Raw genomic sequence first — 26,753 nt, 5'->3', positions numbered from 1 at the left:
CGGTCTCCTGGGCCTGGAAGCTGCCCCAGTGCCTCCTCCTCACAGACGCCTCCTTCGCGTGTCTGCGTGGGCCCCGGCCTGTCATTCCCAAGCTGACTCCCCCCCCCGCCCCCCGAGCTGTGAAGCCCGTCTCTATGGGAAGGGCGGGGTGCCTTCAGAACCGGCCACTGTCATCCACGCAGAGCCTGGTTCGCGGCTGGTGCACGAACTCGGTGGCTGATTGACTGAAATGGGGAAATGGCCCAGAACTGCCACTGACTTCATGCCGGGCCGTGGGGGCAAAATCCACGCTTTGCAGACCCTCGTGGGTGACTCTCCGGGCGCACGGCTTCCACTCACAGTGCTCAGGAGCTCCTCGCACGCACCCCGGAGTCCTGTCATCCGGGGACGCTCCGACGTGAAGCTCACAGACCGATGTAAGTGACAACGACGGACATCATGATAATGTAATGATCCCAAATGAGCGCTGTTCCCCAGGACAGCACAGACCAGTGTTCCATTGAGGGCGTTCTTTCAAATGAGCATCAATGTCCGTCAGCGAATAAAACATCTGCTCAGCAAGAGAGCCAGGCCCGGCAGATCACATGTCCTGTCAGCCCTTTCACAGACACGGCCAAAGCAGTCACCTCCACGGAGACAGGCAGCAGGCAGGGGGTGGGTCCGCGGCATGGCCAGAGGTTATTCCGTGGGCACGGGGTTTCTCCTGGCTGACGAAAGCGTTTGGGAGCTGGAGCGGTGGAGGAGGTGAATATTGGGTGTTATGCCCAGATTTCAAGATTCCCAAGAGCCCACCAGGGAGCCAGCCAGTCCGATGCAAAAGCAAAGAGTCCTTTATTTCAAGCTAGCTCGAGCTCCCTGTCCACCACACTCACCGACACAACGGCAAGCCAAGTGGCCGAGAGAGAGAAGCCTGATGGGACCAGGAGTTTTATAGGGAGGTGGAGTAAGGGCGGGAGAGGGGACTGTGGGCCCCGCCGATTGGCCAGGCGAGAGTCGGTGTCTTATTACACAGGATGTGGTCATAGTGATGGCGTGCACTTCCCTTGATTATCATTGGTTAGTCCAGAGAAATCCTGGGTGTGGCTAGCAGAGGCTTCTTCCGGGAAGAAGCCTTTGCCGAGCACATGGCCCTGCCCAAAAATGGAGGACCCAGGGTAAGATGGAGGGCGCAGTTCCCGCCCCTTCACTGAGAATGCGGGGAAGGGCGGGGGCCGCGTGTCTGCAGGTTTGAGATCTCGCCCTTTCATTGGGGACACACCAAACGCCCCCGGACTGTACGCTTGAACTGGTGAGTTGTACGTTACATGGACTTCGCCTGCGGGTTATGGGATTGTGCACAGGGATGCAGCACCTCCGGGCACACGGGGGTGTTTTTTTCTCACTTGGACAAGTTTTGCCAGTTACGGTCCCATTGAGATGCGAATGCCATTCTGTGCAGGTGAGGAAGGTTCTGGAATCTACTCACCGGTGGTCCTTTGTTCCACGCTGGCTTCCCTGCTGCCTTGCAAGCTCCCCAGGGAGGGCGGAGGCCTTTTCTGCCTTATTCCCGGGCTCCTGGTACCTAAGTTGGCTCCTGGCACAGAGCAAATGCCAGACGAACGTGTGCCGAGTGCATGACGGGGCAGCCGAGCGCCTCTTGGCCTGGCGGAGGGTGGGGGGCGCTCTGGCCGTCTCTCCTCACCCTGGAATGAGCACACAGGTACCCGGGACCTCGTGGAAGATTCTGGGGGGCCGGGCTGGGGTGGGCACTGGGGTTCCGCATGTCCAGCCGGTGCCCAGGGACGCGGGCGCTGTGGTCTGTCGCCCACGCTGAGAGGAGCGGGTCCAGGCAGGCCGGGCCCCAGCCCCGCCACCGAAGTGGGTCTGGGCGTCAGATCCCGGGTCATCTGTCTCCCCAGATCTCACCGCGTCGGGGAGCCTGAGCACCCGCTGGTTCCCCTGGGGAGGGGGATGAAGGCGACCGGCAGCGTTTTCCCATGATTCCCAGGGAAGCTGTCATTTCAAAGCAAACACGTCCACCCCGCGTCGGAGCCCTCAGTGTTGGACGCGTTCTCCTGTGCGGTGGGGAGGGGGTGGGGGGGAGGGGCATCTGCGGCCCCCAAAAGAAGCACGCGGTTCCCTCAGCCTTTGTGTTTGCGAGCGTGTAAACTCGGCTCGAATCACAGCTAATGAACAGGTCACCTTGTACTTCCAAAACAAACACGCGCCGCGTTTCAGTGGAATCGCAACTGTGCATGAAAAGGCTGTCAGCTCCGCTACGATTTCCCTGCACCTTGCACCGCGGAACATGCCTTGTCACTCAGAGTGGAGCGCGTGTTACTGAAATATCTCCTGTCGGCGTAAATAATGAGCAGAGTTGTCTGAGAGTATCCGCCCCATCCTTCCCCCTCCTCCCAAAGAGGCGGATGCCAATGGCAGGGTTATGGGGTGAGAGTCTCTTTGCAAACGAAGGCGGGAGGTCCCACAAACCCTGGTGCTGCGGGCTTAGGATGCAGAGGGGGGTACGGGGGGCGGTGGTTAGGGGCAAGGAGAGAGGGTGACAGTGATGAAAACAGTGGACTCTCCAGCTTCGAATCACGGCGGCTGGACTGTCACTCACCAGCTATTTTGGGAGCACACACAGGCGGCACCAGGAAGTGTCACATGGGAGAGATTTGCGGAGGAAGCGTGGCCCCGGCCGCAGACGGTGTTTACGTAGACCAGGGAGCCCGCGCAGCCCGCAGGGTTCAAGCCCTCGCTTCAGGAACCACTCCCCCTCCCGCCACCTGTGGGACCTTAGTCCTTGACCCTCAAATGACAGTGATGATGACAGCCTGGCAGGGTGGCAGCAAAGGAGAGGATCAATGCAAAGCGCTGTGTGCACCCTCGAGTGCAGTCTAGATGCCAATGATTGTCAGTTGAGAGTCGATGGGAACCCAGGCGTGGCTCTGGCATCCGCCCGACGGAGGTTTGGATCTTGGTTCCACCACCCACCAGCAGGGTGACTTCAGGCAGGCTGCCAGACCTCTCTGCGCCTCACTCTCCTCATCTGTGAAATGGGGGTATCAATGGTACCAACGCTTGTGCCGTTGTGAGGATTTCATTGGAGAATCCATGTTTAAACTAGCGCTACACCATGGAGGGGACTCAGGGAATGTGAGCTGCTAATATTATTATTGTTATTATTGCTGTTGCTGATGATCATAGTGACATTTCTCATTGAATGATGGTGATGATGGTGATAGTGACGATAGCGATGATGGTGATGATGGTGATGATGATTATCCTCATAACAGGAATTTGAAAATAGGGGTGGGGGCCCTGGCTGGTTTGGCTCAGTGGATAGAGCATCGGCCTGTGGACTGTGGACTGAAGGGCCCCAGGTTCCATTCCGGTCAAGGGCACATGCCCGGGTTGCGGGCTTGATCCCCAGTGGGGGGCGTGCAGCCGATCAATGATTCTCTTTCATCATTGATGCTTCTATCTCTCCCTCTTTCTTCCTCTCTAAAATCAGTAATGTGTGTGTGTGTGTCTGTATAAAGACAGTTCTTAAAAAAAAAAAAAGAAAGTAGGAGTGAGGGAAATCACCTAGAATAGCCCCCTATATAGAACTGTTACCAGTTTTCATTTTTCAGAGCTCCCGCCCAGGCCCTGTTCATGGACAAAAATACTTTTTGCAAAACTGTAACAAACCAGAAGTAGAATTTTGTGTTCTGCTCCCCCCGCCTCCACACACACACTGATCATTATTACGTCATGAGCATTTCCCCGTTGCTGGAACTCTTCATAATGCTCTACTACAGCACTGAGGCCTCCAACTCGAAATGGAGGATGGCGCCCTGGTCATGACCAAGGTCTTTTAAAAGCTGAATTCTCTTCTGAATGTTCTCTTTATGACAGTCACGCTGCCTGTGTCTTCAGGCCGTGAAAAAAGAGGCGGGCACGCATTCTCTCTCGAGGACAGAGCGGGAAATGCTCGTTTCACTGACCTGGGTCCACTGACCAATACAGCGCTCTTTGACCCACCTTTACAGTAGGTGGAATGCTGGCCCCCGAAAGCTATGCCCCGAGAACCTAAGAATGTGCTCTCACTCGGAAAACCGGTCTTTGCGGATGTAATAAGTTAAAGGATCTTGAGATGAGATCATCCTGGATTATACGCACGGGCCCTACCTCCAAAGATAAGTGTCCTGATAAGAAAGAACAGGAGACACAGACGCAGAGGAGAAGCCACCTGACCACGAGGCAGTGATCATAGCGAGCCGAGGAGCGCCTGGAGCGCCAGGAGCCGGAAGACGCAGGGCAGGCTCCCGGGGCTCCCGGGGCTCCCAGCAGCATCTTGGTTTCGGCGTCCGGTCTCCAGAGCTGCTCTTCATCTGCTGTTTTGAGCCGTCTAGTCGTGGTGGTGGTTATGGCAACCACAGGAGAGAACGCACCTACCAAGTCCGTCACCAGGCCGGCCTCTCTCCGCTGCCGGGAGTCTCCCTGGGAGCGAGCGTCTGCTGCTGATGGATGGTGAGCCCAGGCGCACCAGCTGGGCACCATGACCTCAGGCTCACCGGCATTAAAAGTTCACGAGGCAAAATTCACGATCTCTCTCTCTCTCTCTCTCTCTCTCTCTCTCTCTCTCTCTCTCACTGGTCTAGTGGGCAGTGGTGCTGATGAAGTCATTAGCTGACATCACCAAGCATTTAAGGGTTTGAAATGAAGGCGGCCCCTGGGGTGCCCTCCTGATGTTGAAGGGTCAGGTCACGCTGGCTTCCATTAGGTACCAGATCCACTGAATTCTTGTCATCTTGGCGGAACCAGATGCTGATAGGATCACCGTTCAGGCCGTGTGAGCGCAGTGACCTTGTCTTACTCGACACCCTCGGTGCCTGGCCACCACCCAGGAGGCCGAGGCTTCTGAAAGCAAACTGGCCGCTTTCACTTCCATTTGCTTCAAAGCGAACCAAGCCAACCCCTCTTCCCAGAATTCTGTCATTATCCACAGCTGGAGAGGAGGCTTCCGGTCCGCACGCCGTGCGGCGAAGCGAAGGAGCAGGAGAGGGGCTCCCGGCAAGTTTCTGCAGAATTTCTCTCTCTCTCTCTGTCTCTCTCTCTCTCTCTCTCTCTCTCTCTCTCTCTCTCTCTGTCTCTCTCTCTCTCTCCCTCTCTCCCCCCAAGATGGAAGTGGCAGCATTAGTAAATAAAGGAAGTGGGCATCTCGCTGACGTTTCATTAGCGCTCTCTGTCTGTCTGTGAGCCTTCTGGGGAGAGGAGCGATTGTTTTCATCAGCAGGTTTGAAGTCTGCCCGGGTTGCCTCGCCCCGCTGTTCCCAGGATTACCCTGTCGGCTCACAAACACAATACAAATCATCACAGCCCACGGCACCCCCTCGGGAGGCGGCACAGAAGGGACCCGCCCGGCCATGTTACGCCCTGGAACAATGTCTCTCTCCGCAGTCAAGTAGGACTCGCACGCGCTCCTGGCCTCTGTCAGGGGCTCAGCCCCACCGCCCCCAGCAGAGCTCTTTCCAGTTCTTCTAGGGACTCCCTCTTTCCCTGGGCGCCTGGCGCAACGGCTGCGCTCCGTGGGGTCGCACCTCCCAAGGCCCCCTTTGGATTTCCTTGTTAAATGCTCAAGCCAACAGGCCGACCAGACCACCCCCCACGCCCCCAGCAGCGTCCTACGTGGGGCTCTGAGGCACTTGGAGCCGGAAGCATGTGCTGTTGTTACAATCACTTCCCACAGGCACGGAGTTCCCGCGGACATAGTCTACCTCCCCCAGGCCACGTGGCAGGTGTGTCCGTGTCGCCCACCTGTGCAGGCGCTACGCCTTCCTCTGGAGAACGGCCCGTCTATAACCTTAAAACGCAAGTGCCTTCGCCTTGAACTGGAAGATCCATCGGGGCGCTCCTGCGAAGGCCTGGCTGACTACTCACGAGGAAGCAGCCTCCCAGCGGCTCGGTCGAGCGGGTCTTGGCTCCCTCGTTCGGCAAACATTTATTGAGCACCTACTTTATGCCAAGAGCTGTGGGCACTGGGGATAAAAGATGAAGGAGACTGGCTCCTGCCCACACAGACCCACACACACCGACATTTCAATGTGCAGCCTAACAGTGGAGACGGGCTCCGTGGCTCCCCATGACTCTCAGGCTAAAGGTCAAACTCCGTAACTGGCCTCCAACGGGGCCCTGCATGGTCCCGACCAGTAGACGCAGCTCCTGCCTCTTCGCATTCGCTCCCGCATTCGCTCCCGAACCACAGCCAACCTCTCCAGACCTCAGTGCCTGGGATCACCGCACTCCCGCCCGCCCCAGGCTCTCCGCCCTTGTCCTTCCCCCCATTCCTTTCCTGGTTAATTCAGATCTCAGCTCAGTTTTCATTTTCTCCAGGAAATCTTCCCTGACCCCCACTCCTAGCCACGTGAAGTCTCCCAATTAACTTCTCTTTCTTCACTCTTATTACATTTGCAATCCTGCATGTACTTGGGATTCTTTCATTAATGTTCAACTGCCCGATTAGACTGTAGGGTTCCACAAGGGCAGGGATCATGTCCGATTTTGCTCCCCAACATCTAGTCCAGTGCCTGGCACATAAGTGGAAATTCAGTCAATACTAAAGCATTTGTTGACTAAAACAACGGATGGATGGATGGATGGATGGAAGGAGGGAGGATGGATGGATGGATACATAGATGGTGAATGGGTGGATGGATGGATGGATGGATGGATAAATAACTCTGCAGGAAAGGAAAAGAAGTATGGTGTAGGATATGCCCTCAAGGAGTATCTTACAGATGGCTATGCTTAAGGTTTAAATACCAACGACAAGACAAAAGTACCATAGATAGCACATGACTGTTTATTCATGAGTGGGCCACAGAGCTCTAATGCCATATCCATGACCCCATCAGGAGAGTGGCCTCAAGTTCAACATGACGAATGCCGCTCTAGGGGTCACCTTGTTATCCTTCCCACAACTCATGGACCAGGGACCAGGACCCACGCCCAAAGCAGTCACATGGTGAAGTCCTAACCTCAGGACCTCAGAAGGTGACCTGATTTGGCCACAGGGTCATTGCCAAGGCAATTCGTTAAGATGGGGTCATAAAGGAGTAGACTGGGCCCCTAATCCATATGACCTATGACCTTAGAAAAGGGGGGAATTCGGACATAGACACATATGTAGTTAGAAGGCCGTGTGAATATGAGACAGCCGTCCACAAGCCAAAGGCAGAGCCCGCAACAGGTCCTCCTCACAGCCTCAGAAGGAGCCAGCCCGGCCAGCCGGCGCCTCGCCCTCCGCCTTCTGGCCACCCAGGTTGTGGTCATTGGTTACGGCGGTCCTAGCCACAAAGCAGGGGGCAAAATCACTAGAGCTGAGAAGGAGCAGAGGAGTCGCGATGGGACTCAGGTGGGCACCACGGGAATTGCTGGTGGGCAGAGGAGACAGTGGGCAGGAAGCCAGAGCGTTCTCATTGGAAAGGGAGCAGTGGGTGGGCGGAGGGGCACCTCGTCGCATCTCAGGGAAGAAAAAGTCTTGCCCCCACGGAAGAGTCCGTCCTGTGCCCGGGGACGACAGTCCTGAGTCGCCCACATCCGGTCCCGGCTGGCGCCCGCGTCTACAAACAAATTGCCCCCCAGCCTGGGAAGGACTCGGCTGCAGGCCCTGCGCGTGGATAAATTTCATTACCTTGTTAGGCAGCGCTTCTCCACATTTAGACGAATCACCATGTAATGATCACCTTGGCTGATGTGGGTGGTGTCGTTGTAGGGAATTATAGTTTGAATCCATCTTCTCCCTCCTTTCCCTCGGCCCTCCCTACGTTATTCCTGAGGACGAGCCCAATTAATGGCAGCTCCGCGGCATGATGTAGCCTGCTGTACCGGGCAGCGACGCCTAATGGAGTTTTAATTTCCCCACGGTGAGTCAATATTTGCTATAAGAAAGAAAAATGTCACCGTAAACCGCTGCCCCCAAATGAATTTGGAAGCGCAGAGGGCGAGAGAGTCGTCTTTTTTAGGCAAACAGAGACGGAAAGTGGGGATGGGGGGGGGGGGTCACTCTTCACCAATGAGGCCGCTGATGGCTTTTGCTGCTCCTTCAGACGATGGTGGTTATTAAATATTTTGTGTTGCAAATGCAGAGGACTGTCAGAAACTCCCCACAGTTTAAAGGGTCTGAAACAAAGTCATTGTACTCTGGAGGAGGAACAATGGACTCCAGCCCGTTAACAACTTGGGGAGGGGGCAGGGAGGGAGGGGAATGGAGTATTAGGCATCCCTGCTTGAAGACCTGGTCTCTCATTCCCCCCAACTAGGGCTGCATGTGGAAACCAAGCCCTACTTTTTAACAAACGTACTGGACTTCGCTGGATCGCGTGCGGAAATGAGGTTCGGCAGCCCGCGCTCTCTCATAAGAAGCCTGTCCCAAAATGATGCTGCTCGTTCTGGGGAAAGACAGTTCCATTTCCTGCTCAAAACCGCTATGAAAAACGTGCCTTGCCAAACGCGCATTGTATACTGAACTTGTCAAATCCTTTCTCCTGACACAAATAACAGATAGCATTGGGTGGCGGCATGTAAAACAGCTCTGACAAGATAGCAAAGGGAGACAAAGAAATCTACATATTTTGATTCTCTCTGTTTTAGAAGCGGGGCCGTGGGCGGCGGGAACCGCGTGTGCTAAGGTACCAGCCCAACAAGTCGCTTCCGCGCGCGGGTGTTCAATGGGATAATGACCCTGTTGCCAATTAGCGGAACATGACAAAACTTCAACTCTTACGGCGGCAGAGCTGCCAGGAAGGAGTCCGCCTGAGTGACAAGGCTCTTTATTCCAAAGTTTACGGGGCCACCGCGTGGCTGTAATTACTCGTTCGCACGCAGTGGGAAGTGATTCCTCGCGTGTTTAAAAATAAATAAGGTAAATGATCGCCCTTTCATTAGATCTGTACTCCTATCAGAGCAGTGACTCTTTTTTTCCCCATTAAAATTGTTGATTGAAGGCCGTTAGCTGTTTATCAGTTCAAAATTACATCCCTGCTCTCCTAGGGGCTCCCCCGCGAAACATCACACCCGGTGCCTAGTTAGCAACAAGAAAAGACCCCCAGCCTGCAGCTTGGGGGGCGGGGGCGGGGGGGGGGACGCCAGCAGGAGCCCAGGCGGCACCTTCCCATCCCGGTCCCCGAGGCACTGCGCGCCTTTGTTCTGCTAAGAAAAATTAACCTCAGTCTCGGCTCCGGGTCCCCAGATTGATTATCATAGTCATTTAAATACTGTAATCTCATTTCCAGCACTGGGATGAGGAGGGGGCCTGGTGGGGGCGCAGAGCGAGGCGGGCGAGAGAAAGCTGGGGGGCGGGGGGGGGGGAGAAAACAGAATAAATTACGTGACAAAGGGAAGCGGCCTTTCTGCTCACAGAGCCCATCTCGGATCCTTCCACTTGATTGGAAAAGTTGATGAAGTTTAAATGAAGCAGAATTAGAACCTCAGGCCGCTGAGCATTGACGGGGCTGCGGGAGGGGCTGCGGGAGAAAGTGCCATTCAACAGCCCTGCTCTCGGGAGAAAGCGGGGCACGGCCTAAACGCTATAATCTTCAATCGCATCTCCCAGCCACACTGACGAGGCAGGGTAATGAGTTGGGCCAGATCAGGCCTGTTGGTTAAAGAAATTAATCCCCGCGGTGCCCGGAGCCGGCTTTGAAGCCTGTTGTGTGGGGCCGGCCCAAGCCATCTAAATGCTAAGTAACTGTGAGGGTGCCGGACTGTGCTTTTCAGGGCTGGCGCTAATCTGATAACAATTTGCTCTCACTGATTAGGGAAGTGGGCGCGTGGGGTGGGGAGGGGAGGAGGGGAGACCCCTTCTCTTTGAAAGGCTGAGGCCACCCTGGTCAGCCTGGGTGGCAGTTTCGCCCCCAGCCCTCCTGGCTCCCCGCCCGCAGAGGCACACGTTTTGAATAACCTAAACTCCGGCGCCGTGGGAAACGCATGTCCATGCTCCTTCTCTCATGTCTTGTCTCTTCTTAAAACGTATGCGCGGATTCTGTAAGCCGCCCCAACCTGATGCCTTCCTCGAATCCAGCTCCTCCAGTTCCCTCGGAACACCCAAGCTCCAGCACCCAGTGTCGCCCTTGTCTGCCGTTTCTGCATCTGACAGGACCTCTCTCGTCTCCGTCTCCGCAGGCTGAGTCCTGCCTGGCCTCCCAGCAGCTCCCCGGGGGCTTTTCCGGCCACTCCCGGCCATGGCCCCGGCCCCGGCTGTCCCTCACGCTCCCAACTCTCCGCATGTCTGACCCACAGCCTGGCCCTATAGTTTCAGCCTTGTGCGGACCACATCTGCACAAGGGTGTGCATGGTGTGTGTGCATGTGTGGTGTGTGTACATGTGTGGTGCGTGTGCATGTGTGGTGTGTGTGCATGTGTGGTGCGTGTACATGTGTGGTGCGTGTGCATGCGTGGTGCGTGTGCGCCCAGGTAGGCTGTAGGCTTCGTGAGAACAGCACGTGCACCTGTGGGGAAGTGGTTGCTTAGAGGGATGGAGTTGAACTGGATTCCTCTCTCCCGTCAGGACCACGGAGCCTCTGGGGCGACAGACAGTGTGGCCCAACCAGTCAGGACCGTGACGCCGTGGCTGCGCACAGGCCCTGCCCTCCGCCATCTCCCCTCTGTGTGACTTTTGAGCGTGTTGCTGAGCCTTTCTGAGCTCAGAACACGGACCCTGCAGAGCTGAGAGCATGCCTGTGAGAGTCTGGCACTTGGCAGGGACCCGACAAACAGGGCCCTGGTGTCACAGAGCTCTTTTGACTCGCACAGCGGCTATGGCCTCGGGCTGTGGGGAGGAGGGGGCTAGAAGCCTGGCTCCTCCCCGTGTTCGCCAGGTGACTGTGTAACCTCTCTCAGCCTCAGCGTCCCCATCTGTAGAATGGGAATACGCTAGTCCCGTCTCCCAGGATCGTTGCACAGACTTCAGGGGGGTGATGACTAAGAAGGGCCAGGCACACAGGGGCTCCACGAAGGGCAGCTGTTCGCTGGCCACAGGCGTGTCCGCTGGCCACAGGGGTCCTCAGCCAGAGCTCCCGGGAGGCCCAGCATCCCGCCCCACCCCCACCCCTGCGACGCGGGAGAAGCCAGGGCCCCGGGAACCTGCCAGGAGGCCTGGGAGGATCCACCTCAAGAAAGCAAGCCGCTGCCTGAGAGAGACGGGCCCTCAGACGCCAGACAGACACTCTCCTTCAGAAGGGGAGAGCCAGAAGGAAAGACCCGCTTACACCTCGGCACTTAAGGGGTGGTTGGGAGGCAGCAGGAAGCCCAGCGTGCCCTGAGGGCCCTCCACCCCTAGGAAGCATGCCAGCAGGCTCCCTCTAACCACCTGGTGACAGACTGGGGGCTGCTCTTACTTGCAAAGAGTAAGCAAATCGCAGCCACTCTAACCCATCACGCACGTCAGTACATGGGCCCTGGAACATGAGGCCTGGTAGGAAGCTGGGAGGCAGTGAGCACGCCACGCCCAGCAGAGGCGGCCTTGGCGATGGCCTGGTCACACGGTGGTATCCTGCGTTGGGCGTGTCCTGTGGACTCCGTCAGGGCAGGAGGCGCTGGCCCTGGGACCGCTGTCGATGTCTCTGGTCTCCCATACGAAACCTGGCTGTCCCTCTGCCCCCCACGCCAGCCCCTCACTCACTCACTCCTAGTCTTTGTGTCAGTCCTCGGCTCCGGCCATCTGGTCTGAGACCCGCCGGTGAGCATGGGTCCCGGGCAGACAGCAGTCACCTCATCTGGACTACTTTGCTGTCTGTTCTTATGCCAGTTTCTATGAGATTGTGAGTCCTTTTGCAGGCAAAGCCTACATCCAGGATGGCTTCCCCCGTAGCCTCGGTGCCTAGTTCTGTGCCTGGGACACAGTAGGTGCTCAAAAGGGCCTGCTGACTCCCGCCGTGCTCCCAGAATCCTAGCCGCGTCGGTTCCCGCGGAAAACACCTCGCCCGAACCAGACGCCGTGCCCGCGCCCAGGCCAGCGCCGCCCCGGGGCCCCTCCCTCTCCTGTCCACCCATGGAGCCAACCGGCCCCACAGCCCAGCCCGGGCTCCTCTCCGTGACGCTCGCCTCTCCTCCCCTCTCCTCCACCTGTAATCACTTTGATTATTGGTTTTACTGTGCAGAGCCGGTTCTGCCTTGACCAGCCCACAGACTCTATGGCAGTGGTTCTCAACCTTGGCTGCACATTAGCATCACCTGGGAATCTTTTTAAAATCCTGATGTCTGGGCCTCATCCTCCGGAAATTCTGTTTCTTTGTTCTGGGGTGGGGCCACAACATCAGTAACAAAGAAACAGAATTTCCGGAGGATGAGGCCAGAAATCAGGATTTTAAAGATTCCCAGGTGATTCTAATGTGCAGCCGAGGTTGAGAACCACTGCTCTATGGGAACCAATTCTTAAGCCTCTTGTGTTCCCACCAGGACCGTGCACCTTGTGGTGCTCGGCACATACTCGCTCACTGACCGTGGGGCTCATGACGCTACCGACATAAATAAATCAACAAACGACCAACTCTCTGTCCTTCGTGATCTCTCGGGAGACGGGGGACTGGGACGCAATCCCACATCCTGGGGACACGAGGATGGCAGCTCCATGTGGCAGCAGGACCCCAAACACTGTTCAGTGAAACGGCCAGCGAGCTGCCAGGGCCCTCTCTCGTTCCCTGCACTGCAGCGTCTCGGCCACGAGCTCCCCTCCCTGCATGGGTTGGGGAGCCCCGTCTCTGTGTGGCTCTCTCTCCGCTGTGCCGATGCAGCTCGGACGCTGTGCTGGTGGCTGCGCGTGGCCGGCCCCTGGCAGCGAGCGGGCAGCCTTTCACGGACGCCCTTCCCTGGGATGAAAGCTTCGGAGCCCCCTCTCTCCCTGTTCTGGGCAAACACCAACGATTGTGACCTACACACAGACATGCGTCCTGCTGCTCGGGTTCCCTGGTCTCCCCGATGTGCATTGTTTGTCACAGAAAAGCCCAGCAGTGCCTCTGTGGGCTCATCACGTGCTGCCCCCGATGGTCCCGGGGGCGTCCTCCCCACTGTGCGCTGCTCCTGCGGACCTTTCTGCTCGTTGACCCACGTTGGTCAGTTTCTTGACCGAAGTGCCTTGAAAGGATTGTGCCTCTACACTACGGGGGGAATACAGCTGTTCTCTTGATAAAGGGCGTCATTTGCTTCCTGAAAAGCTGTACTTGGCGCCACGGTGACATGTCAGGCTTCGGTGGGGCCCTGGCCACGGAGTGTAATTCCTGGTGTTAAGTCTGAGATGAGTTCATGCTGCGGAAAAACAAACCAAACCCAACCCTTGGGGTGGGGGCCGGGAAGCTGGGCTTGCGGACCAGCCAGATTGCTCCACAAACCAGGCCTGTGCCCGTTAGCTTCTCCGGGGCGTCACTGAGCCACTCTCTATGGATTGCATGCTTTTTATTTTTTTAAACTACAATGTGGTGAGGCTGGAGAAAAGCCCTACACGAAAGCCAGCAAACTTATGGAAGCCATAACCAAGGGGGAGGAAATGGATTCAAAAAGGGAGGAGGGATTAAAGTAGCCATTAAGTGGGGGAGGGGGCGCAGAAGCAAACAGGGATAGAGAAGCGATGAAAACTAAACATCTCATTTCTACAGTCTGTGCCTTAGGTTTTCGAGAGCCCCCGGGCCCTGGGTGAACTAATAATGAATTCTCCGTGCGTTTATGTTTTCTGGTTCAGGCTTTCTCAGCTTTGGCACCACTGACATTTGGGTCAGATGATTCCCTATTTGAGGGGCGCCCTGGGCGTTGTAGGACACGGAGCGGCATCCCCGGCTTTACCCACTAGATGCCAGGGGCACCCCCCCCCCCGTTGTGATAAAATCTTCAGATGTGGGCAGGTGTTCCCTGGGGAGCAAAACTGCCTCTCAGCTGAGGACCACTGGTCTAATTCTAGAAGAATCTATCATAACTCTATAATAACTCTATCGCAATCTCTTCCATGAGTGAGAGTCCGTTTCAACCAGTCTCCATTACCTGGAGAAGGAGGCACTTACGCTTCACAAAGGAGGAAACTGAGGCTTGGAGATTAGGCCACTTGCCCAACAACCCTCAGGAGAGCTGGCGAGTGGGTTGTTCACCTGTCGCCAGGGCGCACCTGTCTCCTCGCGGCCACGCAGGCGCAGGACACGTGAGCCGGGGTGGGTGACCGTACTCTTGGACGAGAACACAGAGGGGGAAGAGGAAGCACGCGGCTGGGTGGCTGTCATTACAATTTTGTTTTCGAAGTTCAGGTCTCTAGCATTGACTCAGTCAACGGATGAGAATAGGAAGGTTGTCTTGAGGAATGCAAGTGGGAAGGAATCATGGGATCCCGGCCATGCAACACCACAAAACTGCCCGCTGACAAAGTGCCCTCGGGCCTGGCACCTGTGCCGGCTCAGTCAATCCTCACAACTCTCCTTGGCCGGTGCCAGCGACTGCCAGCCCATTTTACAGAGAGGAAACTGAGGCTCACAATCAGTAACCTCACAGGGGGCACAGCCAGCAGGTGGCTGAGGCAGCACGGGTCCTCGGGCCTGCGCACTCCACGCCTGCCGCCCACACCGCCGCACGGGCCTTTCTCTGCGTGGAGGGGCGGGGGCTGCGATGCGATGTTAGATCCGCCCGGGCAGCCAGCGTATCGTTCTGTGTTAGTGGCTGTGGGAAGTCAACAGCCGCAGCCTGGACTCGTTTGCACGGTCCTCACTTACAATCAGGCAGGAGCGAGAGGGGAGAGGCGGGGGAATCACTGAGAAGCCTTTGCAATGGCCCAGGCTGCCCAGCCCCCGTCGCTCCCGGAGGATGTGGCTGCGACCGGAAGGGGGAGGCTTTGATTCCAACAGAAAGCCAGGACCGAGAGGGAGAGCTGCAAGGATAGATGAACCCACGCTTTCCCTAAAAAACAAGACCTACCCGCTGGCCGGCCAGCCAGGCGGGGCCATCAGGATGGACAGCCCACTTTTAACCCCCCTTCCCCCCGTTCATTTTCTCCTATTACATTGTAACTGAGTGTAAAAGAGCCAGGCAACCGACCCTATCTTCTCTTCAAGGGATGAAGCTGAGCGTGACATGTTCACATTTTACTGCAACATAATAAAACCCTGACCCTCGCCGGGCTATTTGTACAACTGCGTTTGCTGCGGCCTCCTTTGCGTGGGGCTCTACGCGTTTATGTTCACCAGCATCGACATTTACTCCAGACCAGGGGTCCTGGGCCTGGCGAGGCTCCTAATTTGGTAGCGCATCCAGTTCGAGCCCACTGGCTCTCAAGAAGCGCTTCCTCGGGGCGATGGCGGTCACGGTCACGGTCACGGTCACGGTCCCAGCGGCGCACGGAGTCTCGTAAGCCAACTAGAGTTGGGGTGAAGCCTCTGGACACTCGGGATCTGCAGAAGGTGCACCCCAGGGGCTCAGTGTTTCCAGTCCACCGTGATCTGCACCCTGCAACGTCCCAGCCAGGCCTGTGTCTTCACAAAGCCTCCGAGACCTGCTCAGGGCGTCCTCCCCTCCAATCTCAACCCTCTGGCTCAGGCAGCTAGTTTGAAACTTGCAGGGGGTGCCCATGACATTGCTGTTAGTGTGTGTGTGTGTGTGTACACACGTGCATGCACGCACGGCGCACACAGGAATAAGAGCTAACATTGCTGCGAGCTTTCTTTAAGGCGCATATATATGCACTATATATGTGCATGCAATATACATGGCACATACTCCACCTCTCCAGCTAAACAGTTAACTCCTTGTGGGCAGGAGCTGAGTGCTGAACTTGGTTCTATGCCCCCACGGAAGCCTGGGAAGGTGCTGGGCGCTTAGTAAACACTCAATAAATATTTCTTAGCTGCCAACAGACCCTGAGAAACGAGTAGAAGTCATTTTGGAAGGCGCGCTGAGTGAAACGATGTGGGAATCGGATTCACTGGTCAACATTTGACCGTCTGCTGTACTGTGTGCCCAGTCTGGGTTGCCACGAATTCATTAGTGTGTCGTGGGCAGAAAAGCATGCGGCCGGGAGTCTGGGGCCAGAATCTCATCCCACCTGTGACCGGTCAGCGTGGCGCCCGGGACGAGTCTCTTCCCCTTCCCAGGCCTTCCTCTCCTCAAAAAGAGGAATCGACTAGCTGTCTGCCAGCCCTCCAACATGGCTAGATGACTCTATTTTACAAGGGCACGCACTTCCTATTTGTGACACAAACCCCCACAGAAAACAAAATCATCAATAAGTTATGGGGAAAACCGGGTGCCGTGATCATTTGCACTGTCTAAGGGGGCTCGATGCAATCAATTCCCCTGTACACGGCTGCCTCTCCGGGGCGACAGAAGATTCCAGGCTGTCAGGGAGCAAAGCAAGCCGTCTCTCCCGGAACTGGAGTGACAGGCATCGCTGAGCTGCGGGGCACGTGTGCACTGACAGGCCCTGCACGATGGAAGGCGACTGCGGCGCGGGTGGTGAGGTGCAGAACTCTGGGGAGGGGAGAGGCACGCCCGGAGAGTCGCCGGGGCAGGAGAACTGGCTAACAGCAAGCACACCACTTTAGACAACAGGGCAGAAGCTCTTTCTGACGGGAAATATTTCCGTGTTTTGGGGACCACATGAAACACCCGCTTGGATAAGCCAGTTCTGCTAATAACCTGGCTGGCTTGGTTTTAAACGAGGCAGAGCCTTGTCGAGCACTTGGAGATGCAATGCGGGTGTGGGCGTCTGAGGTTCTCCCTTTTCGCCTGGTTACTGGGCATCTTGCAGGCCCGTTCTTTTTCTTTCTTTTTTTAACCCTCACCTGAGAATATTTTCCCATTGATTTTTAGAGAGAGTGGAAAAGAGACGGAAAGACAGAGAGAAATATTGATGTGAGAGAGACACATTGATTGGCTGCCTCCTGCATGCGCCCTGACCAGGGCCCGGGCCAGGGAGGGGGGCTGCAACTGAGGTACGTGCCCTTGACCGGAATCAAACCCGCAGGCCCACGCTCTATCCACTGGGCCAAACCGGCCAGGGCCTGCAGGCCTGCTCTTGACAGACTGATGTGCATCGTCCTGGTAAACTCCGAGCCTGTGAAACAGCAGCGCTGGTTTGATCAGGTGGCGTGCGTGTGAAATGAAAGCAAGCCCGATCCTGTTCGCCGGAGAACACAGCCCGGGCAACAGCCCCGGAGGGCGGCGTGAGTGCCGAACCTCAGGGCTGTATCCTTCCATACAGACGCGGCCTTCAGGTTCAGACTCAGAACCAAAATACGCTCACACCCTGCGTGTCACCATGAGGGGCCACCAGCCGGGCTCCACAATCCTGAGTACTTTCAATCTTCTTCTTTTCTTGAAAGTCAAAACCCCAAAGTTTGTTTGTAATTTAAATTTGTATATAGGAAGCTGTTTGGAGTGGTGATCATGCTGAGCCGGGAGCCGGAACGCGGCTTCTACCGCAGGCTCCGTGCTGCCAGCACCGGGGCTGAGTCGCCGCAGTGGCCGCGGTGCCACCTGCAAGAGGGGCTGCAAAGGTCGCAGCCAGGGGTCCTCTCCCCCTCAGGCCTCCCAGCTTACGTGGGCCTGGCTTGGGTGGAGAGTCCGGAGGCGAGGTTAGCACTGGAGTGTGGACATCATCACAACTGCGGCAGGAAGTACCCACAGCCCATCAGGAACTGGGGGAGGAAGGAGAAGGGAAGGCCCGCTGGCTCCAGCCGCCCTGGCTGGGGAGGAGTCGGGCGCAGTGAGAGGGCACACAGTCTGCACCCACCCCCACCCCCACCCCTGTCACAGGGACGCAGCCACCACCCACCAGGGCAGTCCTGTGCTGCATCTCACGCCCTGAAGACAAGCCCCTGGCCGTCAGTCAGACATCTGCAATCCCCAACCTAAACGCAGGTGCACAGAGCGAGGTGGAATCTGTCCTGGAAGCCAGGCAGCTAGTGCCACCCAGAGGCCAAACGCTGTCCTCAAAGTGGAGTGAGGCCAGCACAAGGAGAAAAGGAAGGATATTTGATTTACATACGTATGCAGGGTGTGCAGAAATAGGTTTACAGTTGTGAGTACATGAAACAGAGTTTATCCTTGTGTTATTTATTAATTAGTGTGTTATTTTCTATAGGAGCAGCTATAAACCTAGTTTTGCCCACCCCCGTATTATATTATGTATGTAGTCTCTATATATACACATGTATGTGTAGATGTGTACATAATGTATGTATATGTCTAATGTGTGTATGTATATACTAGAGGCCTGGTGCACGAATTCGTGCACAGGTTGGGTCCCTCGGCCTGGCTGGCGATTGGGGCCAATTGGGGCCATCTTGCCCAGTCCCGATCAGGGCTGATCTGCCGGCCTGCAGGGGGGGGGGGGGGGCGAGGAGGGTAGAGGAACCACGAGAGGTTGGCTGTGGGAGTGCACTGACCACCAGAGGGCAGGAGCTGCCCTCTGGTGGTTAGTGCATGTTACAGCGACCTGTCGACCGGTCGTTTGGTCGACTGGTCTTAATGGTTGCTTAGGCTTTTATATATATAGATGTGTGTATATGGCATCACACATGACTGACTCACCATGGAGAACAGTAACTCCAAAACGCCGGTTCATATGCAGGTAAGAAAACCCCAGAGTGACTGCCCGGGCAAAAGCGATGACCTAACACTGAAGTGGCTGATCAGAGTTGGGGGGCTTGGTTCTCCCCTTGATCCCAGAATGAGGAACCCCATCTGTCTGGCCCATCTGCCCGCTCAGAGTGGTTCTGTCACCTAGAAATAAGTGAAGGGCCTTGTCCTACTTTGGTGGGTGAGGGAAGGTTCCCAGCGTGACCAGCTGCTTCCCGGGGTGGGGAGCCAGGCACACGGCGAGGGGAGGCAAGAGGAGAGTCCACCCTTCAGACGAACCAAGTAACTCAGCGAGTTCCGGCGCGATGTTTAGAAACCCCAGGCTCCCTGGACCCCCAACCAAGACCACCAACAAAAGCCTCTAGTCTAGGCTCCAAGCAGGCCTGGAGCTCAGATAACTAATCGTTACTGAATCCATGGTTACCAGGGCGCCTTTCACCGCCCACAGCTGGGAACCGCGCGTTTTTAAGGGCACACTGCCCTCCAGCGGCGCCAGGTAAATCTGCTACTGACCGCTTCCCACAGCCAAACCTCAATTTGACTTTGCCTGGGGCCCTGGGAAAGCGTGGGGTGTTGGTTGATCACCAGCCCGGAAACGAGAATAAACAAGGGGAGGTGCAGTGCAAGGGGCGGCGATCTAGTTAGAAACCGGGTCCCTCCCTCCTGGCGGTCGGGCCTCCCAGGGCCCAGATCGCGCTGTTTCTTGGTGTCGCACCTCTGATCAGAGTTCGATGGAGTGAAGTTACCGTGAGAAGCGATGCTTCCAGGGGAGGCACGAGCGCTCACTGCGCGGCAGCAGCCGGTGAGCAGGGGCAGGAGGGGTGGCGGGTGCTGGGTAAGGTCATTGTCTGGGTGCCTGAGACCTGTCGCCCGTGGGCTCCCCGGCAGGATCCCTGTAAATAGCAGCAGCCAGCATTGCGGGCTCACCGCGTGGAGGGGGCTGTGCCAGGGTCCCGCGGGGCTCACCCTGTTCAGTCTTCCCAATCGCTCCCCTTAATGAGCGCCCTTATCACCCCACTTTGCGGATGAGAAAGCTGAGGCCAGAGACGATGCCCCCTGTGACCGCATGGGGGTCCGGGTCTGCCTGGACCAGAGCGGGAGCTCCCGGCGCTGCGCTGGGACCCGGGCCGTGGGGCCAGGGCTGGACGCGGGCACCCCCGGACGAATGGGCGCTCAGCGAGGCTCTCACCTTGACGATGAGCGGGTTCTGAAACATGGAATCCCGCACGACCCCCAGCCTCTCGTTCTCCATGCCCGGCCGGATGTCGGCCACGGTCAGGGGCCGCCGCGGGGGCGGGCAGATCTGGCTGACCGAGCGGCGCACCGGCTTCTTCGTCCATCGCAGGGGGTCCTGGCGGGAGCTCTTGGCCTCTGGCATCCTGGGGGTCGCGGGGAGTCGACCCGGGGCTGGATCCGGTGCGCTTCCCCAGCTTGGGGCCCCGAGCGGAGCTTCCGGGAGCCCACCACTTGGACCCCACCACTTGGACCGCGGTGTGGGCCCCAGACTCCGGGCTCCCTCCGGAGCCGGGTGCACCTCCCTCGGAAGCCCCCTCGTTTCAAGGAGACCTAACGGCCCTTATAGGTCCCTCTGGTTCCTCGGAGCATCTTCTGGGAGCCGTGCTGCGGATCCGGGAAGGAGAGAAAGTCAAGACCACCCCTTAGGGAAGAATGGAATGGCCTGTCTCCATGACGACGGGACGCCAACGGTTCTATGTGGACCTTGTTTGTTTCAGGAAACTATTGGCGGCCATCAAAGTGGACATTTTCAGATTTTTTTCTTAAACAGACGTGAGAAAACCCCAAGAATAATCACCACTGGTGTTAAAAAGTGACAGGCTCTAGAGGGCCAAGTCAGTCTCTCACCACACACACACACACACACACACACACACACGGGACAGAGCCCACATGTTTCACTGAGTGTTTCAGGGTGAGCTAGGGATCCTCACTCCAGGCCTGATGTTCCTGCTAATCCACTGGCGGACCTCAAACCAGTCGACCTCTAGGATCCTCAGTGTTTATCTTCTGTGAAGTAGGTAGGGAGGAAAGCCTAGAGTTAAATGAGACCGGTGGTACCCAACGTTGTGCAACAGAACGAAGGGAAGTTGAAAAGAGACTCACTGAGCCAGAATATCTGGAAATGGGATCTGGGAATCTGCATTTTAAAATACCTCCTCCCTTCCTTTGGATCCCCCCCCCCCCCCCCGAAAAAGTTCAAAGCTGCAGAAAAGTTGGAAGAAGAGTACAATGAAAACCCATGCAGATTCCACCTGGATTCACCAGCCCTTAGTATTTACCACATTTACTGTCTCACTGTGACACACACACACACACACACACACACACACACACCACACTACTGACTTATTTTGAAAATATCTGCAGACAGTGTTATTTTGACCCAAAACACTTCAGCATGTATCTGCCAAGAACAAAGAGGTTCTCATACATAACTCTAATGTCATTATCAGGACTTTATTGTGATACTGTAATGGTGCCTCATATGCAGTCCGTATGCAAAGTGGGATCTGCACTTTCCACTAGCTGCCCGGGTGATTGGTGCAGTGTTTTTGGGACCACTAACCTGGAGGCTCTCTAGTTTGTCTTCTAGTTCCAACCTTTACTGGGTTTATTCCCCCACCATTATCATCGTTAACTTCTCAAATATCCACAAGGCTCAGGGTAAGCAGTTCACCACGGACGTGCACTTCACGGCTTACATGCCAACAGTGGACGACACCAACATTATTTCCAGAGGGGACCAGACAGGCTTCCACTGCTCATCCGGGGCCGGAAGCAGCCCTGGGGTGGCGGCATGTGGGTGGGTCTGATGTGTGCTGGGCTTTCTCCAGACTGCTTCACTTCCCGACTTTCACAGACACGCAGGCTGTGCATTTTCCCATCAAAGCCGCTTGGCAGCTCACACCGAGGAGGTCAGGTGGTGCCATGAGAGGCAGGAGAGTGGAGTGTGGAGAGGAACCACGGAAGTCCTCTTGGACAGGTTACATTAAAGCCCTAGTTTCTCACCCGCAAGGTGAGGCCAGTGATACCTAACGAAGATGACACAGGATTGAACGAGAAAACAGGTTCCCACGTGGTTATGTTCACTATGCAATAAGGCTACAAACTTGGGTGGTGTGTATGTACTGGCGAACTTGCTGGTCTGGGTAAAGCGTTACTTTTCATCGCAGCTAAGTTTCTTGGGGACTCAGTTGAAATGGGAGGACTGGAATAGGTCTGGAAGGCTCTTTCTGCCTCATCTAAGCTTGACGTGCAGCAGACCCTGCACCAGCCCGCCCCTGCCTACGGCCGACCTCATACCACTCTCCCCTCCATTCACTGTGGCCCAGCTGCCGGGCCTTCACTCAGCTCCTCCCGCAACGGGGTTCGGGGCCTTTGTGTTTGCCTCCAGCCTGGGGCCATCTCCCATCCAGAGCTGTGCTCGCCCTTTTCATTCAGAGCCTTCCCTCCCATCTCAGGAGCACGCCGTGTCCCCGGGACGCTCCATCGCGTCACTGCTTCATGTTCCTTCCAGGGCACAGTGAAGCTGTCTTGGTTGATGTGTTGATCTGTCTCCCTCAGGTTAGGACCCTCACCATCTTCACGCAGAAATCATTACTAAATGGGATGCAGGCGTGAGCTAGCCAGCCCAGGGAGAATGCGGTCCCACTTTCTTCGTTTCAGGATCCCGCTCTAGCCTGCCCCTCCCCCCCTCGCCCCCAAGGAACAAAACGGGCAGAAACCACGCCTCCGTCCCAGTGCCAGTCCAGCTGCCAGCAAGTCAGCGTGGCAGCGGGATGCCTAGCGGACCGGAAGTGACGCGCTCCACTTCCGCTCCACAGCAGCAGCACTTCCGGGTCGGAAGAAACGCGGCGGCGCTCTCGGACTGCAGGTAGGAAGCGGATTTTGTTCCGGGATTTTAGACGTGCGTGTAGACACCGAGCGGCGGTGGTCGTTGGTCGGGGAGGCGCCCGCGGCCGGGCCCCCGGGGTGCGCGTGGCGCCCGTTTCTCCGCGGCCGCTCCGGGCCCCTTCGCGCGGGAACCCTGGGGTCTGTGCGCCAAAGGGGGCCGAGTGCCCTCGGGGCAGCTCCCCTTCCTGCCCGGCACGCCCCGCCCAGAGCCCTGCATGGCGGCGGGGAGTCGGGGCCGGGAGCTCGCGGATGTGGAGATGAGCGCGAGTCCGTTCGTTCCGGAGGCATCGAGCGCTGGCGCCAAGGCAGGGGCCCCAGCTGAGCCGAGGGCGCTGGGGAAGCCGCTGGGTTGTTGGGAAGCATTGCGGGTCCGGGTGAAGCGCTGAGAGGCCCTCCTGAGTGACTTGCAGACTTTAGACCCGTCTTAGCTCAGCAGGGAAGGCGGAGGAAGCGCACTCCTGGAGAAGGAGCCGCCTTTGCAAAGCCCGCGGATGAACGGGAAGGAAAGGAGGGAGAGAGCTGGAGAGGTGGGCGGGCCGGCCTAGATCCTGAAGGACGAGGCAGGTCTGGAAAGTTTGGGGACTTGATCTTAAGAATAACGGGAAACCTTAACGTGGTTCTAGCTGGAAGGGACTGTTATTTAAAAGGTTGTGTTGAATTCAAGCAACCAGAAGGAGAAACTTGGGTATTTACACGAAAGAAAGAAACTGGTGGAAAGTAGAAGAATGTTTAATGGCATCATCTGCTCTGTGCATTGTTAGGAAGAGGCCTGGAAGATGGGCCAGGAAGGTGCCTGTGGAGTGTAGGGCTAAGGGTCCTGGCATTCTTACCGGAGCAAGCTCAGGAGTAGGAGGGTGGAAGCGACAAAGATATGCGCTGAGAAGTGGATGGAAGGTGAGGAAACGGAGAGAGCAGTTTCTCTCAAGAGATGCTGCTGTGAGGGGAGGAGAGAGATGGACTTCAGGGTGAGAGGATGGATGCATCCTTTTACCTCTCCTTCCAACTCCAATCCTCCTCTATAATAAAAGGCTAATACGCAAATCGACCAAACAGCAGAGCTACTGGTCGCTATGACGCGCACTGACCACCAGAGGGCAGACGCTCAACGCAGGAGCTGCCCCCTTGTGCTCAGTGTGCGCTGGCGAGCACAGTGGCGGTAGCGGGAACCTCTCCTGCCTCCGCAGCAACAGCAGCAGCAGCAGCAGCGCTAAGGATGTCCAACTGCAGGCTTAGGCCCGCTCCCCAGGGAGTGGGCCTAAGCCGGCAGTCGGACATCCCCCGAGGGCTCTAGGACTGCAAGAGGACACAGGCCAGGTTGAGGCACCCCCCCCTCAAGTGCACAAATTTCATGCACCGAGCCTCTAGTTAAGAAATAAAAGATTACAGCCATAAGAGAACTGGCTCTGTACTTGTCCCGGATCCCTGAATTTGCCAATTGCAACCCCCATACCTGTGTTCACAGTTTTACTGCATATGTATGCATTGAGAAAAGATACATAAAACCGTTTGTGGATTTTAGACTCAATATATGTGATATCATACTGTGTATCCTTTTGACCAGGGAAAGCTTAACTGAGCAGTGATATTCCAGGCGAGCTCTGGGATGGAAGGAGGCAGGGGCCGGGGAGGCTGCGGAGAGTGTTCCAGACGCAGGGAACCGGGTGCTATCAGACCTTGAGCCAAGGGGAGATGGGGGAGATGGTGGCAGGAAAGGGCATGTGTGGCTGGAGCACAGAGTTGGAAGGAGATGTAAAAGGTGACGCTGTGGGGAGCAGGGCCTGGCCGTGCGGCAGTGGGAGCAGGCAGAGGGGGGCCGTGAGCCTCCTGAGCATGTAGAATAGCATGCAATGGATGGTCATGATTCCAGCTTGTCATTTGCCGTACAATTTCATTTTCTGTGATGGTTTTTTTCTCTTGAGACTAATGTTTAAGATGCTTTGCAAATAAGCCACTGTTGTCAAGTTTCCCTCTAGGAGTAAAATGGAAGGCGAATTGAGCGGATTGGACATCCACACTCCGGTTTTTGACAAGAAAAAGAAAAAGTATTCTGTAGATAAGGAAAGACATCGGATGCATGCCCATGCAAGTTTCAGAGACGCCCCCCTGGCAAGCGAACACTCTCACAAAACGAAGAAGGGAAAAAAGAGGAAGGACCACCAGCATCTCGCCTCTTCTCCTTTGAAAACATCGGAACTCTGTGAGGAGGCTGCAGAGGCCCCTTCTCCGGCCAAAAAGAGGAAAAAGAAGAGTGCTTTGGGGATACAGGACGGAACAGGTGTGTATGTCATGGTGGATAAAGAAAACATCGAGAACATGCCCAAGAATTTTAGAAGGGATGTTGACATCGTTTATATTGACATGAGCCGGGAACAGGAGTCGCCCAGAGAGCCCGAAGCAGACGAGTCGCCTGCAGTTACTAAGCGATGGGAAGAGCCGCGCAGTAAAGTTCGGGAGAAAAAGAAAAAGAAGCGTCGGCGGGAAGCTGCGTCCTGCGATGCTGCGCTGGGGGGGCCAGGCTCGGGCGCCAGCGTCCTGCCCCAGCCGGAGTCCCCGCTTTCTGCGGGCCTGGGAGGCCCCGTCACACAGCTGCCAGGCGCTGCTCATGAAAAGAAGCCTGAGAAAAGAAAGAGGAAGATTTCACATCACCAGGGATGTGAGAGCCCTGAGGCCGTGAACTCTGAGGGGACACAGGTGGCCCATGGCCCGGGGACTGCAGAAGGCAGGAGGGAGCCCTGCAGATTGAAGAAAAGGGCCAAGAAAAGGAGGCAGAGGGTTCCTGTTGAAAGTGCTGTCTCGGGGCTCCCCACCAGCTTGGAGGACCCGCTGCTTGACTCCCTGGGAGGTAATGCTTCCTCCATTGAGGAAAGTGCGACCCCCCGGCCCCGAGAGGAGGAAGACCAGGCGTGTTCGGAGGAGGCGCTGAGGTAACGCGGCCGCTGTGCCTTCCGGGGGTGCCCATTCTCTGCCTGGGTCCGGGGCCTCTGTTAGCACATCCACGTGAATGCCAGGGCTCCTACAGGCAGGGCACGTGCCACTCAGCCGTGTGACTCGCAGGTAGCTTCCTTCCTTCACATGTAACGAACGGTCAGTTAGATTAGATTTGCGCTGGGAACTGTTCCAGCCTGAAATTCTGTAACTAACTCTAACACATTGACAGCCCCAAATCACCTTTATCTGTTTGCACGTAGATAGAAGAAAGGAAGAGATGACCCATAATGTTACCGGGCAGGGAAAAACTTGAATTAGGGTCTAAGAAAAGAAATGTTAATACTGGTTATGTAATTATCATTTGAGGGTAGTGTCAAGTGAATAAAAGCAGGGATTTTTCTTTTTTTTAACCACTTTGTTGCTCAGTTTCTGGGACTTTGGGACAGATTCCCCCAGCCCCCAATCTTTACTCAGTGGCTTTCTTACATTTGTTAGGTTGTCCTGGCTTCACACAGCTCCACCACAGTGACATGGGAGAGCCCACCTCGGGTGGTGCTGGTAATGAGGCAGCAATGCTCCAGGGCTATGGTTCTTTTTCTTTTCTAAAATACGTTTTTTATTGCTTTTAGAGAGAGAGGAAGGGAGAGGGACAGAGAGTTAGAAACATTGATGAGAAACATCATTCAGCTGCCTCCTGCACGCCCCCTACTGGGGACTGAGCCTGCAACCCGGGCCTGTGCCCTGACTGGGAATCAGACCAGTTACCTCTTGGTTCAGGGGTGGACGCTCAATCACTGAGCCACACCAGCTGGACTAGGACTGTGGTTCTTAACTTATATTGGGCCGTGTGCCCTCTGAAAACTTGACCCTTTTCTTAGACAAATGCACACCATTTTCTCCCAGTTTCCTGTCTGAGTAGTTAGTTGATACAGTTGAACATATGAAAAGGAGATTGGAACATCTGGCGGAGAGTTCGGGGATGAATTAGTTAGTGATCGATACATGGAAAACCAAGCAGAGGGGAAACGTGGCCACTACTGACCACAGCAAAAATCACTGTAACCACGGAGACCCTGGATCATTGAACTAATAACCGCTATTGTAAAACTTAACATTGCAAGGGTTGGGGAGAGGCATCTCGGGTGTCCATGGGGGTAGAGCAGGGCCTAGCCTGTCAGGAAGTAAATAAAACAACAGTAGTTGGGAAACAGGACTCTCAGAAGTAATCGCTGGTGGAAACGGCTTAGGGTGCCCCGTCTGCCTTGGAGGCCCCTCTGAGGGATGAATCCAAGTGAGCAGTTACCCCGAGAGTCCGGACACCCCCCACCGAACCACCTCTTGTCG

The 26,753-nt window shown here is 56.1% G+C and overlaps 2 protein-coding genes across 2 annotated transcripts in view; one reads left to right on the top strand and one right to left on the bottom strand.

The window, feature by feature from the left end:
* CFAP77 (cilia and flagella associated protein 77) overlaps nucleotides 1–19,983 on the bottom strand; it is a 63,293-nt gene extending 43,310 nt beyond the window's left edge. The window contains exon 1 of the mRNA XM_023745672.1: nucleotides 19,759–19,983. Within this exon, the coding sequence (XP_023601440.1) occupies nucleotides 19,759–19,947 (189 nt within the window). The 5' untranslated portion in view covers nucleotides 19,948–19,983. The remainder of the gene's footprint in view (nucleotides 1–19,758) is intronic.
* A 2,658-nt stretch (nucleotides 19,984–22,641) lies between these two features.
* The window catches only part of TTF1 (transcription termination factor 1), a 15,320-nt gene continuing 11,208 nt past the window's right edge, over nucleotides 22,642–26,753 (top strand). The window contains exons 1-2 of the mRNA XM_023745684.1: nucleotides 22,642–23,375; nucleotides 24,444–25,406. Of these exons, the coding sequence (XP_023601452.1) occupies nucleotides 23,214–23,375; nucleotides 24,444–25,406 (1,125 nt within the window). The 5' untranslated portion in view covers nucleotides 22,642–23,213. The remainder of the gene's footprint in view (nucleotides 23,376–24,443; nucleotides 25,407–26,753) is intronic.

This window comes from Myotis lucifugus, unplaced genomic scaffold (assembly GCF_000147115.1).
Source record: "Myotis lucifugus unplaced genomic scaffold, Myoluc2.0 scaffold_565, whole genome shotgun sequence".
Taxonomy (NCBI): Eukaryota; Metazoa; Chordata; class Mammalia; order Chiroptera; family Vespertilionidae; genus Myotis; species Myotis lucifugus.
Note: the sequence above shows the minus strand (reverse complement) of the source record. Positions and strands in the feature narration are given on the sequence as shown.